The sequence below is a fragment of the Myotis yumanensis genome, unplaced genomic scaffold (genome assembly GCF_028538775.1).
Source record: "Myotis yumanensis isolate MYYU_CA2020_CCGP unplaced genomic scaffold, mMyoYum1.0.hap1 SCAF_9, whole genome shotgun sequence".
NCBI classification, from domain to species: Eukaryota; Metazoa; Chordata; class Mammalia; order Chiroptera; family Vespertilionidae; genus Myotis; species Myotis yumanensis.
In genome coordinates, this window is record NW_027223760.1 from 41,218,685 (window position 1) to 41,231,250 (window position 12,566).

Consider the following 12,566-nt stretch of genomic DNA (forward strand, 5'->3'; position numbering starts at 1 on the left):
ACTATGCACTATGGCTTGGAGCCAAGATGCTAAGAAGGCTCAATAGAAGGGCTACTGAAATGAGCATCTTATAACTCCTAAAGTCCATTGCCTAAGAAAGAGCAGAGAACTCAGCTATGCAGCAGCATTATACAGTAGAAGGTGCTGAGGGAAGGTCAACCATTAAAGGACAGAAGACCACATACGATCCTGGATCACTCAAGATCTGACATCAAGTAGAGAGAGAGAACCTCTCTTCAAGACATTTCGATTCAATCCTGTGCTCTAGTGATTGGCATTCCACTGTCTATAATTCCCAATTAAACATAATATGATTTAGAAAAATAATAACCTGAATGTAAGTTATTTTTGTATTTGTTATACACACATATGAACTGCATATAACCACATTGATTTATATAGTTCTTTATCTAGTATATAAAAGTCTGCAAGTACAAGCGATTGCACTATTATGACTAAGTTTTAGAAGTTATATTTTTCACTTTGTGTTGAAAAATACCACAAATCTACAACTTATCTAATATATTATAAAATGTTGCAAGATTTTAGTAGCCTGTTTATTCTGAAAGCAATTCTTAAGTGAGCCAGAGGAACATCCTGAATGATAACAAAGTGCTAAGTGAATTAAAATATATGCAATATGTAACTTTGATTTTAAAGACATGTGATATATACCAAGAATACATAGTTAAGACATGTTAATATGTATTCTCATTCTGTAGATGACATAGGTATCTTTATGTTAAAAATAAACATAATTTATAAAATAGCAATTGCTTTCTCCATCACTTATTGGTGGGTTTGTTAAAGAAATAACAAGGTAATGCCAAAAAATAGGAAATAGCTAGGAAAACAAGAAAACAAGCTAATATATTTTATAATCTCAAGGAACTACAGTCACAGTCTTTTCTACCTTGGATAACCAAACTCAGCTTTCTTTCCTTTTTTCCATTGGTTAACAAGAAGTCTGGCCAATATAGTTTACAGATAAATCCAAAGGAGAAATGGATAAGCCCAAAGGATCACTGTGTCCACTATGGAAAAGTTCTCATAAGTATGTACCACTTTTCCCTCTTCATTTCATTTTAGTCAAACCCAGACAAGCACATATTAAGTCCATAATGTTCCCATTCTGATATGCTGCAGCTTTAATTTCCCCTTGTCAAAGGACAGATTTCTTTCCATGATGCATCTGAATACAGAAAAATTATATAGCTATGGCCAGCTGGCATGGCCCAGTGGTTGAGTGTCAACCTATGAACCAGGATGTCAGGGTTCTATTCCGGTCAGGGCACATGCCCTGGGTGCAGGCTTGATCCCTAGTGTGGGGCCTGCGGGAGACAGCTGATGGATTCTCTCTCATGATTGATGTTTCTATCCCTCTGCCTCTCCCTTCCTCTCTGAAATCAATAAAAATATATTTTAAAAAAGAAAAAGTATATAGTTGTATCACTATGTAAACTATATAAAAATGTATTGTTTTCCTAAAAAGAAAAACAAATCACAAGGAAATAGTTTTTGATAGTGGTAATTACCACTCTATTTCTGCCTTCTCATATTTTTCTTGTCTGTCAGAGTTCACCTTCCTTGTGCCCTATTTTCAAAAGCCTTGTGAAGTCTTTAGGTAGATGTGAGAGGCTGCCCTCAGACATCCTACTATAGTCACTTTATTATCCAAGAATCTTCTCGTTCATGAAGAAATCTATAATATGGCTTATGTAAGTTTGTGTGTTGTATGTGTGACTTAGATATAGAATACAAGTTGAAAATACTTATTAATTATAATAAAAATTTGTAAATAATTGAAATTTATACAGCTGAGGAAAACCTAGATTAATTTAAACCAATTTGTATAAAATGATCACAATAGTGTTTATTATTCTCTTACATTTAAAATTTAAAGATAAAAAATTAAAATTTCTAACACATTATATGATGATTCACCACTACTTAGATAGTTTGAATTTGACCTCAGGTATAAATCACTTTGTTTTGGCTTTCCTCAAATATATTCCTTAAGGGTTGGGACTACGGCTTAATTTTTTTAAATACATTTTAATAGTTACAATTTGTACATAACAGCACTCTTGTCCTATTAATACTTCTACTTTGTCACAAGACTAACATATTTTATAATAATCTAAAATTAAGCATTGCAAATTAATTATAGGCCTATAAGTGCACTAAGGAAATTAGCCTTTTATGCGCCCCCATCCTCTTAATTATATGAGATTGGGATCTTAGACAAAGAACTCAAAATGTATTTTGAATATTCACACTTCAGCAAAGATTCCTGTGGCTATTTTCTATCACGTCGACTCTCCTGGGCCAGTGGGTGCTTGGAAGCAAGAGCTGAGAATGGAAGAGGGTGGTGTTCCCAGAACCTAGAGCACAAAACCAAGGGAAGAAGAGGCTGGCTTGGAAACGAAAAGCAAGGGGAAATGTGCAAGTGCTGCTATCCCTAAGTGGAATCAAGGGTAAGGGGATCCACGGAAGGTTCTGCAATACTAAACCTTAACCAGTTGTCATAGAGCAAAGCCAGGTTTCTCCCCAAAGTGTGGACAATGAATTCTAGGCAATTTAAGGTCTTAAATGATTGTGCTTTCCACTTTTTTTGGTAGGAGAGATTTGTTTTTTCACAAAGGCTCAGAATCAATGAGACCGATGATGAGAAATTTTATCGTTAGACACGATTTGGTTTTAGAATAGTCTCGCTCACTTTCTTTCCTGGCTGTGTGTCCTGAGACACAGTAATAAGGGTATTCATCCAAAATAAGGAAACAATTCCTCAACCTGGTTCCTAGAGTCTTCCAAGAGGCATGTATTCTTATATTTTCTCCATCTCTTACTTGTGGGCAAACAAAGATGACCCAGATACTTTCTGATTCAGATCCTTTCTGGAATAGACTTGATTCGTTGTCTGTGGAGATACCTCTGCTCTCAGACCCTTTGTTCACTCCAAAATGTCTCCCTCATATCCTCCTCTAGCATCTAACACTGAGTTTACTTCCCCTACAATTCCCTTATAATGCATTTCATATTTTGAATTTGCATTCTTTTTATACTCACTTATAATCAGGTATACTATGCGTTTAAAAAACAAGGTGTGTCAAATAAAGCCCAAATTCATTCAATAATGAGAATGATTGTCTAGCCATCGAGAATATAATGATGAAAAACAATGCAGATCTGCCCCTGAGAACCTTCCAATCTGGCACAACAAAGATGATGCATGTAAGTAGGCTTACAAACAAAGATGCAATGTGATGTATTCAATAGAACGAAGCCTCATTTAGTGTGAGGATGAAGACTCAAGTTTGTGGTGTTATATTTTTTTTTTCTCAAGACAGGTTTATGATTACAGCAGCAAATGAAGTTACTGTAAAGTTTGTTCAACATTGTTTCCCACGCCAGGTCTCTCCAAGCAAAGGAAACCTGGAAATGCAGGTTTAATGACTCATTCAGGAGCTGACAAGACTCCCTAAATTTGTGGTCCCTTTAAGTTTTACTCAAAGCTTGTAGAAAATACTAAAGCCAATTCATTCTTCACATTTATCAACATAATTTTATTGTTTCTTATCTTTATTCCCTAATTCAAGTATACATTGTATATTTTCTTATCCTGGGTTTGATAGAGTCCAGCTCTGTTACTGTTTAGAAATGGTGTACAAATTCCTTACTTGCACTGATGTTTATGTCTTGGCAGTAGAAGGAACATCCACTGGGGACATTTGTGTCAGATAGAATTTATTGACCTTCCGCATATTTAATTATAAAAATAATTTAAAACAACCTATAGACCAAAAGGTGTTATTCTTTTAAAAATATATCAAATGTAATTTTTCTAAACATTATTTTACCTTCTCAAATAGCCACTCTCCAATTATAAACAATGGCAATCACATGCCATAGGCATGCTGCCTAATTCCTATTTAAGCACACTTAATGATTCAGGCTTAAGAAAAAGATTATATATATGTAATTTTTTAAAAATTATAGTTGACAAGCAATTTTTTAATATTTTTATTGATTTTTTTACAGAGAGGAAGGGAGAGGGATAAAGAGTTAGAAACATCGATCAGCTGCCTCCTGCACACCCCCTACTGGGGATGTGCCTGCAACCAAGGTACATGCCCTTGAGCAGAATCAAACCTGGGACCCTTCAATACGCAGGCCGATGCTCTATCCACTGAGATAAACCGGTTAGGGCTATATGACATTTTAAATATATATTTCATACACATGAAACTGTCCCTCCAGCATTCTGATTGTTTAGTACTACTATTTCACCTATTATTTTGTTTCATATTTTATAATTAATTTCACATGTAAAGTCTAATGTAATTAAAAATATGTTATTATTTATTTATTTATTTATGTATTTATTTCTTGTAGTCATTTACTTTTTCAGGGTCAAACTGTACCAATAAAGGTATGCAAAGAGCATATAAAATATTTTATTTTAACTAATGCTTATATTCTCTACATGTTACTTCTCCTAAAAAACTTATACCAATTTTTCCAAGCTTGGTCTCCAAACATTACTCTGTGTATTTATCCTAGCAGTCTGCCCATTTCCAAACGAATGAAAGAGCTGTCACAAATTGCTAGTGCCACCTATTAGTGGAAGCATAGTACTGCAAATCATGATGATGCCTTTAAAAAGCACCTAAGAAGTCATGAGGTGTAAAATCCATCCCAAGACTCACACTTGTTCTAATTTATGTTTACAGCTGCTGGTCTTTTAAAAATAAGCTTTCAGTAGATGCACTAAACCTAGATAATGTCATGGGTTTTGGAGAAGTTACCTACAACTTTTCATTGATGAATCAAAGATTTGTCCATAATGTTTTGATAAGTGCAATGTTTTAATCAATGAAAATGTAACTCTCCATGATATAGCACGATTTTGTAAGTGAATGTTAGATAACGGTCAATCAAAAATTTGTTTTAGTGCTGGTCTCTCTGGAAGATTTTAGAAAAAAAATCAAACATAAATGCTGTTTAAAATGGTCCTACGAGATTTCAAAATTTTTCAAAAGATGTAAAGGTGTGATGTTCTGAGATGCAACTGTGATGTTTAGATGTGCCACTGAAGTTTGAATGAGAAAAATTTAAATAAGAACTTTACCACACAATTTCTTCTGGCTTACTTATAGTTCATGATAACTTTATAAGTTAGAGCACACATCTGAAATACAGTTGTATATGCACACTAAGCTTACATAGGTTATGCTCTGCAACTGACAGTTTAACTTTAATACCAGGAACATATTATATTAATTAATTATAATTAATTTTTTTTCCTGAAAGGTTTCAGTTATACTAATTGTTAAATATGGAATTTAAATATAATTGACCAAAAATCACAAAATATTTGTTACTTATGTTGTGTGATTTCTGTGTAATATTAAAAATAAGAAAACAAAGAGAAATTAGTTATTACAGACCTACACATCTATTTAGCTAATAAGCACCCAGGTATTTTATATTGCTAACAGAAGTGGAGTCTTGGAAATAATTTATATAAAGAGAAATAGCAATATACAAAAGTTAGCATTGGAAAAATTACCTTTTCCATTTTCAGGTTTACTTAAGTTAGTGATGACTGAATATCATTATCAAAAGTTGGTGGGTTAGAGACCTAAACAGGATGGTTTTGTTGTCTCTGTTATTTTCCTACTTGCTAAAGTCCACTGTATGAATTATTATTTCAAAGGCCAATTTGGTTGGCAGCTTTACACAGAGAAGCCACAAACTGGAGACTTTCACTATCCCTCATTTAATCTGACCAGCATTGTATCACCAGATGTGTGATGGAGCATTTTTGTTTGTTTTATTTTTATATTACTTTGCCAGGATATACAGGGCAAGGCAAAAGTAGGTGTACCAGTTGTTCATATGCAAAATGATACATTAATTAATAAATAATAATACAAGAATAAACTCTGCTTTGCATACTCAGATACATTATACATATATATCCTCCTACACATTTCACTTTACCTGTGAGGAAATTTTTACTAACTTCATTCTACACTATTATGTAAATACTTGAGATAGCCATGAAAACTTTCCATGGGATTCAAAAGATCATATTTATAAAATTTAAAATATGAATACTATTTCAAATCAAAAATTAATTTATTATAAGCCATAACCAGTAGATTGCAAAGGTTGGTTTTTATCAAGTATTAAATATAAATATAAAGCTTTATTATTTATATATATTTATATATCCATATTTATATATTCATATATGTGTGAATGTGTGTTGTGCTTTGGTATAAGTAAAAAGAATCTCTGAAAAGTCATCAACTGCAAGAAATAATAAAATAAATCATTCATATTAATTACATTTTAAAGTGACCATAATATATGAGCAATGGCAAATAAAAATTCTTCTGCAAATTTTACTTCATAATTTTTAACTTAATATTATCTTCTAGTATCAGATAAATATGTAATGATAATTTTGATTTAACTGATAATTTTATTCTTAAAGAAACTACTTGACTCTGGTATAAGTAGCTTTACAAAGTATGAAAAGAAAGCCATTAAAATGCCTACCATCTATTTGAGTACTATTTACTAAGTCTTCCCTGCACAGGTAAAGTTAAAGACACTGATTTAACCTTTGGATCCACATGATCACCATCACATTGAGACTTGCATGTGTCTTTGATTTCCACTAAAACTGAAGCACACCATGTCCTGGAAAAGCTCATTACACTGAGTGATGGAACATTTGTCATTTGTTTAAAACCCCAAACCTAATTTATTTCCTTGTGATTTCCATAGCTTGTTCTGAAGTCTTCATTGCACCACACATTCCAAAGGGAAGATTACATGATATTCTTGTATTTCATGAGAAGAGTGAAATTTGACTAGTTGTGTAGGAGAAATAAACTGTTATGCACCATTTAGAAAAAGAAGCACTTTGACATTTAGCTCTATTCCATGTCTTTAAGGAAGCAAAAGTATCTCTGGGTGAATGTCTCTTGAAGATAATTTGTAAATGACTGCTGAGATTTACAGAGTTCTCACATTTGCTTCCCCCACAAGGATTCTAAATCAGATTGGTTCAGAGGAAAAGCCACCATATCCCATTTTTCTAATATTATCACTTCTCCAGATGGCCCTCGAACCTCTGTTCAATTCCTTTTTCCTAGAAAGTAAAGAGGTACCTTATTAGATATCTATGTACACCCACTGCAAAAGCTGCCTTCTTGTTCTTCTTTTTCTTTCTCACTTAACATATCAAATCTCTTTTATCTCCTACCAGAAAGCAAGCACAGTGATTGCCTAAAACTTTGTCTTGGCAACCTGAGCCATGAGAGAGTTAATGGTGGATCTTTGAAAACAGTGACATGGGAAATTAGAGTTGGCAGGGATTTAACTCTTCAAAAACCATGCTGGAATATTTTTAAGGGCAATGCAGTGGATGTTTTAACTATGTTTGACATCTAATTAAGGAGGAAAAAGAAGCAGCTAAGAAAAAAAATGTCTAGTTTAGTTTAGAAACAAAGTATTTATAATTGGCTACCAGACTTTTACTTTGGCAAAACAAGTGTACATGGAGAGAAAGAAAGGTAATGACAGACCAATAAAATGACAAGAAAAATTGCTTGGGCCATTGCTTTTATTCTTCTTACTGTTGTTCATTTCACAGCTTATTTTACCAAATTGCCAAATTCTAGGTATATCAATGGAATTTTTATGTAGCTGTAGGGTAGTTTTTTAGTTAAAGGAAAGCACAATAATTATAATGGATGCCATTGCTAAAAAGAGCTTAAAAGATAGTGTCAGATACATACACCTTGTTAATACATACAGCTAACTTCATCAGACAAGTTTAAAGCATGTGTACATAACAAAGGTTATTCTAATTAAATGCTAGCTTTTTAAAATGGAGAGCAATATGCTACCAGGTAAATAAGATTCTTGCAAAATAAATAAATATAACTCTCAATTCTTATTTATTTTACAATTTATTTAGCACTTAGACAAGTAACTGTGATTGTAAGATCTTTTAAATGTATTTCATGTTTCAAACTTATTTTAAAATTATAATCTATAGCCATTCACTTCTTCAAGAAGTAGTTGCATGCAAAACTTACTTATAAGGAATATAAACTTACATAAAGTGGACCATCAACCTCAGAATTAATTGATGACATCCTCTCAAAGAGTGAAAATAGAGAGCAAAAACTGATGCCAACATAGATGCCATAATATCATACACTATACTAAACAATTTAAAGACAGCTACTAAACAGAGACACAATAGAGATTAATTAAATATTTAATGGAGTCTATATGTCTTTAATATCTCAGATGAGTACAATTGCAATTGCTTGCTCATGTTTAAAATGCATTCACATTTTAATAAAGAAAATGTTATGCCAAAAACAAATATATTTTCCAAGTAAGTGTATTTTATCTAACAAGTATTAAGTCCAAATAAACACATTTAATAGGTGTCTAATTTTCTAATCCAAAGTGTGAAAAATACACCCTCCTTTCCTATTTGTGGTCCTCATTCACACCCGAGCATTCAGAGAGATCATCCCCTTCATGTGAAAATTAAAGACCCTGGTTGCTGGCATAAGAGCAATGTACAGTATATAGACATCTCTGCAAGAGAGATTCAGTAAATTTGCTTCCCATTATAGGCTGAACACAGAATATAATTGAAGCTTCTCACTGCCCCACCCCCTATTCTAGAAATCTGAGAATCATAAGAAAGCAACACCTTAGGGAGTAAAACTACTTGAGTTCAAACAGTTTAATCTGAAACTCCAGTTTGATAATACCTCAGTTATATAAGTATTTCCTTCCATTACAAGTTATATTTATTATTTTGGAATCCAACCTAGCATTATTTTATACAAATTCATCTAAACATATAGAACAACTATTTTTCTTTTAAAACCATCATTAAGAAACATGCATGCACATGAAACTAGAACCAAATAAAGTATTAGCAACCATGAAATAAAGCTTTTTTTCTTTCTTAAATTTATACTTTTTTTTTTTTTTTTTACAAAAGAAGTTCACACTAGTTCTACAAGTAGGAAGTAGTGTGTCTTCATTTCTTACTGAAGTACGTATGGAATTAAATAACATTATATTTCACAGACTCTGGCTTTACCCCAATTAGCCAAATACACAGTCTTTTGTACAATCATAACACACTGTGGAAAAACTAGTCTGTTCTCTCCAGTTTATATTCTCTTGGCAAACCACAATCTACTGCTTATGTTAAGCATCTGATTGTCAGATTTGAACAAACTGAATATTCATGATGATGATTAACCATTTAGTGTCTAAAACTAAGACAACACAATTTGTCATAACAATTCTTATAGGTGAGGCATGCCTATCTAAGAAGGGACCATTTTTTTCAATAGTAGTGTTAAAGATATTTAAAAAGAAGTAGGGTCAGAAAAATTAACAGAACACATGATCACACAGACAGATCAGCGTTTCCCAGGCATTCAGCTCCTCTCTGCAAATGTGATTAAATGTTCTTTGTTTGCATTTAAATTGTCATCTCAAACAGAAGGCATGCTTTTATTTATCTATTTTTTTAAAGTGCTTAAATCATCTCAGAAAGACGCACCCAGTCATATAGGATCCCCAGGTTAAACTAAAGGTTTTATGGTTTGGGTTGGGAGGGAGTTCAAGGAATAAAAGGGGAGGGGGTTGGTCGAGTCAGGGGGTATCACACAGCTAGCCAAATAAAAGAAAAAAATAAAGATTTACCTTTGTAGGATAATTTCAGCCTTGGCACATTGTTCTTCCCATTCTGATAGCTGGCTCTGGCTGTAAGTAACACTCCCCAGAAAAGACAGGCGATCCTGGTGAGCCAGCCCATGCTGCAGGCGCAGTGGGTCCTGCTGCTTCAGGCTTCCCTCCTGTATTGTGCGGCCAGAGAAGTTCAAACAATCTGAAAACTGGAGGTAACAGGTGACCTAGGTCAGTTTCATTCATAAAAGCAGACAAGCAAGACTTCACCGCTACGCCAACACCTCTTCTTCTGTAACAGTCACTGAAGAAACTTCAAAACCTCCACCAAAAAAAAAAAAAAAAAAAATCCGAGCCAGGCACCGGATAATGAGGCACAACTGTTGTGTGGAAAGAAAAAAAAAATTAACCAGGGCTGCTGCAGTGGCGCTTAAGAAGCAGTTCCTTTTATCTAGGCTCCTCTGATAGCCGGTGGCAGACTCTAATCCTGCTCCCTGCTTCATTCGGCACCGGGGAAGCAGAATGAAAGGGAAACGAGAGAGAGAGAGAGAGAGAGAGAGAGAGAGAGAGAGAGAGAGAGAGAGAGAGAGAGAGAGAGAGAAACCGTGAGCAGCGCGGACTTTTCCTGTACACATGTAGGGAGAGATGACACAAGATCCCGCAGACAGGTTCCCCCAACACTCACTAGACTGGCTGACAATGGGAGAACAGGCAAGCTCAACCCACTCCCCTTCCCTCCTGTCACACAACACATGCAAAAAACATCTCCTAGAGAGATTAGAGCCGGGAGCAGAACCCTCCAGCGTGCCTGTGAAAGGCATGTAGCCATAAATTTACTTGCAGAGGCAAGCGTTGTTTTATAGCCACGTTAGGTGCAATTTTGATTTTAAAAATCTGAATTCGGCTACCTACATAATGTGTAACTCATGCTCCTGATAGAAGTCAGCTGAACTTGCGCATTATCCGCGTGAATATATATGTCTATAGAGAGATCTGCATATGCATATGTGTGTATCTGCATATGCTTTCATCAATAGAACTTTAACCACGGAAGGTTTTAAAGCCTCGTTAGAGAGCCTTCCCTCCTCCCTACAAGCACACTTGGCTCAGCCACCCCCTTCCCCGCCCCACTGCAATCTCAGCAAAGAAATTCCTAGTAAAGCCCATTTCAACAATCAGTTCAAGACAAATATAGGTCCACCGAGAATTATAAATTACAACAGGGTATTCTCAAAAGGATACTCAGAATTTAAAAAGAGCTAGGGTTTTCCAGCTTCTGGAATGCTCTGGCTAACATTTTTAATGCATCACATCTCATTAATTAAAGCCACTTCCAGAGTTTTGGTTTTAAAGGGCAGAGGAAGATGACAAAGTTCACCAAAGTCCCTGCTGAGTATCAGGGACCGACGGAGAGAGGATATCTCCGTGTCTTCATGAGCCGATAAGGGTTCCTACATTTTCTGCGGACACGTGAATGTCTTCCGGCGGTCATACATCATTAGCTCTTTCCTAAATAGGAATACTGTCTGAGGTGTTTAAGTTTCCTCTTCTGTTTTTTTTCTTTTAATTTTCCCCAAAGCTGATATTCTTATAAGATTCTGTGGAGTGTGATATCTAAAGGTTAATAGGACAGATGTTTCCTTCTTTACTCTTCACTCCCCAACTCTATCTGCCCTGCACTCTCCCCACCCTCCAAGCCACACCACATACACACCTGAAACAGGAGAGAGAACTCTCCTTCAATAATACAAAAATGTCTCCGCTGAAAGAAGAGGGTGGGCCTCACAATTTAATACATAAACACGCATTGAAAGTGGTTTAGTAGCCGCATAAAAAAATGGTCTGAGCTTTGTCATACAGCTTTTATTAGTTAATGTCTACAGACCAATAAGAGAGCATCCCCACCTCTCTCTCTCTCTCTCTCTCTCTCTCTCTCTCTCTCTCTGTAGGTGGTGGAGGAGGAGGATGAAAATGAAGAGGATTTAAAGGGAGGAAAATGGGGAAGGGGATGAGGGATTCTCTTTCTACTTCACTAGTCGGATTGATTCATCAAACAGATCCATATTGTATTTGTCAGTTTCCAACAGCCTATTGATCAGTCAGTATTGTTAAGAAAATAAAATCCAAAAATAATGTTGATTTTACTGATTCCCACACTTGTTATCCTGAGCACCTTTCAAGCTCCGGGCAATGGATTAAGGCTACAAATGACAAGAGGCTTGTCTGTCTTCCATGGATTATCCTCTATAGACATTCATTCTGCAGAGGAATTCATGCCACTTTGGCAGAACGGGACTAATGAATTATCCTATTGACATATCACAAACAATCAGTTTAAATACCTTAAACGGTTATGCCATTTTCATTAATATATATTTTAAATGTCTCAAAATATTTACTCTTTCTCTAGCTCTAGTTACTTAGAGTAGGAGAGCAAGTTTATATTTGTCAAAACTTAACAGGATAAGCAAATTTAGAAATGTATCCATTTCACTAGCATAGAGACTAATCCTGACAAATAAAAGGTTGTAGGTAAAATCAGTTAAAAGAGGGTCAAAATTGATTCCATGGGGAAGAAAGACATTCAATCTGGATTTTAAACCACAAAATCAGGACAGACTTATTTCATTTTATAAAACAAATAGTTTAAATTAATGTTGAAGCCTGGAATTTGGTAACACAGACACATAATAATAATAATGATAAAACTTTGATATAATTATTTATATTTGACATTTGATCCTTGTATCCTTTCAGATGTTTCAAAGTTTAATAAATTCACATTAACATTTACTTATCTGTATTATGTTTAATTA

General features: G+C 34.6%; 1 protein-coding gene across 1 annotated transcript in view; it reads right to left on the bottom strand.

Moving 5' to 3' along the window:
• Nucleotides 1-10,227, bottom strand: part of SEMA3A (semaphorin 3A) — a 195,098-nt gene extending 184,871 nt beyond the window's left edge. The window contains exon 1 of the mRNA XM_070424158.1: nt 9,769-10,227. Coding sequence (XP_070280259.1) covers nt 9,769-9,880 — 112 coding nt within the window. The 5' untranslated portion in view covers nt 9,881-10,227. The remainder of the gene's footprint in view (nt 1-9,768) is intronic.
• Nucleotides 10,228-12,566: the final 2,339 nt, after the last annotated feature.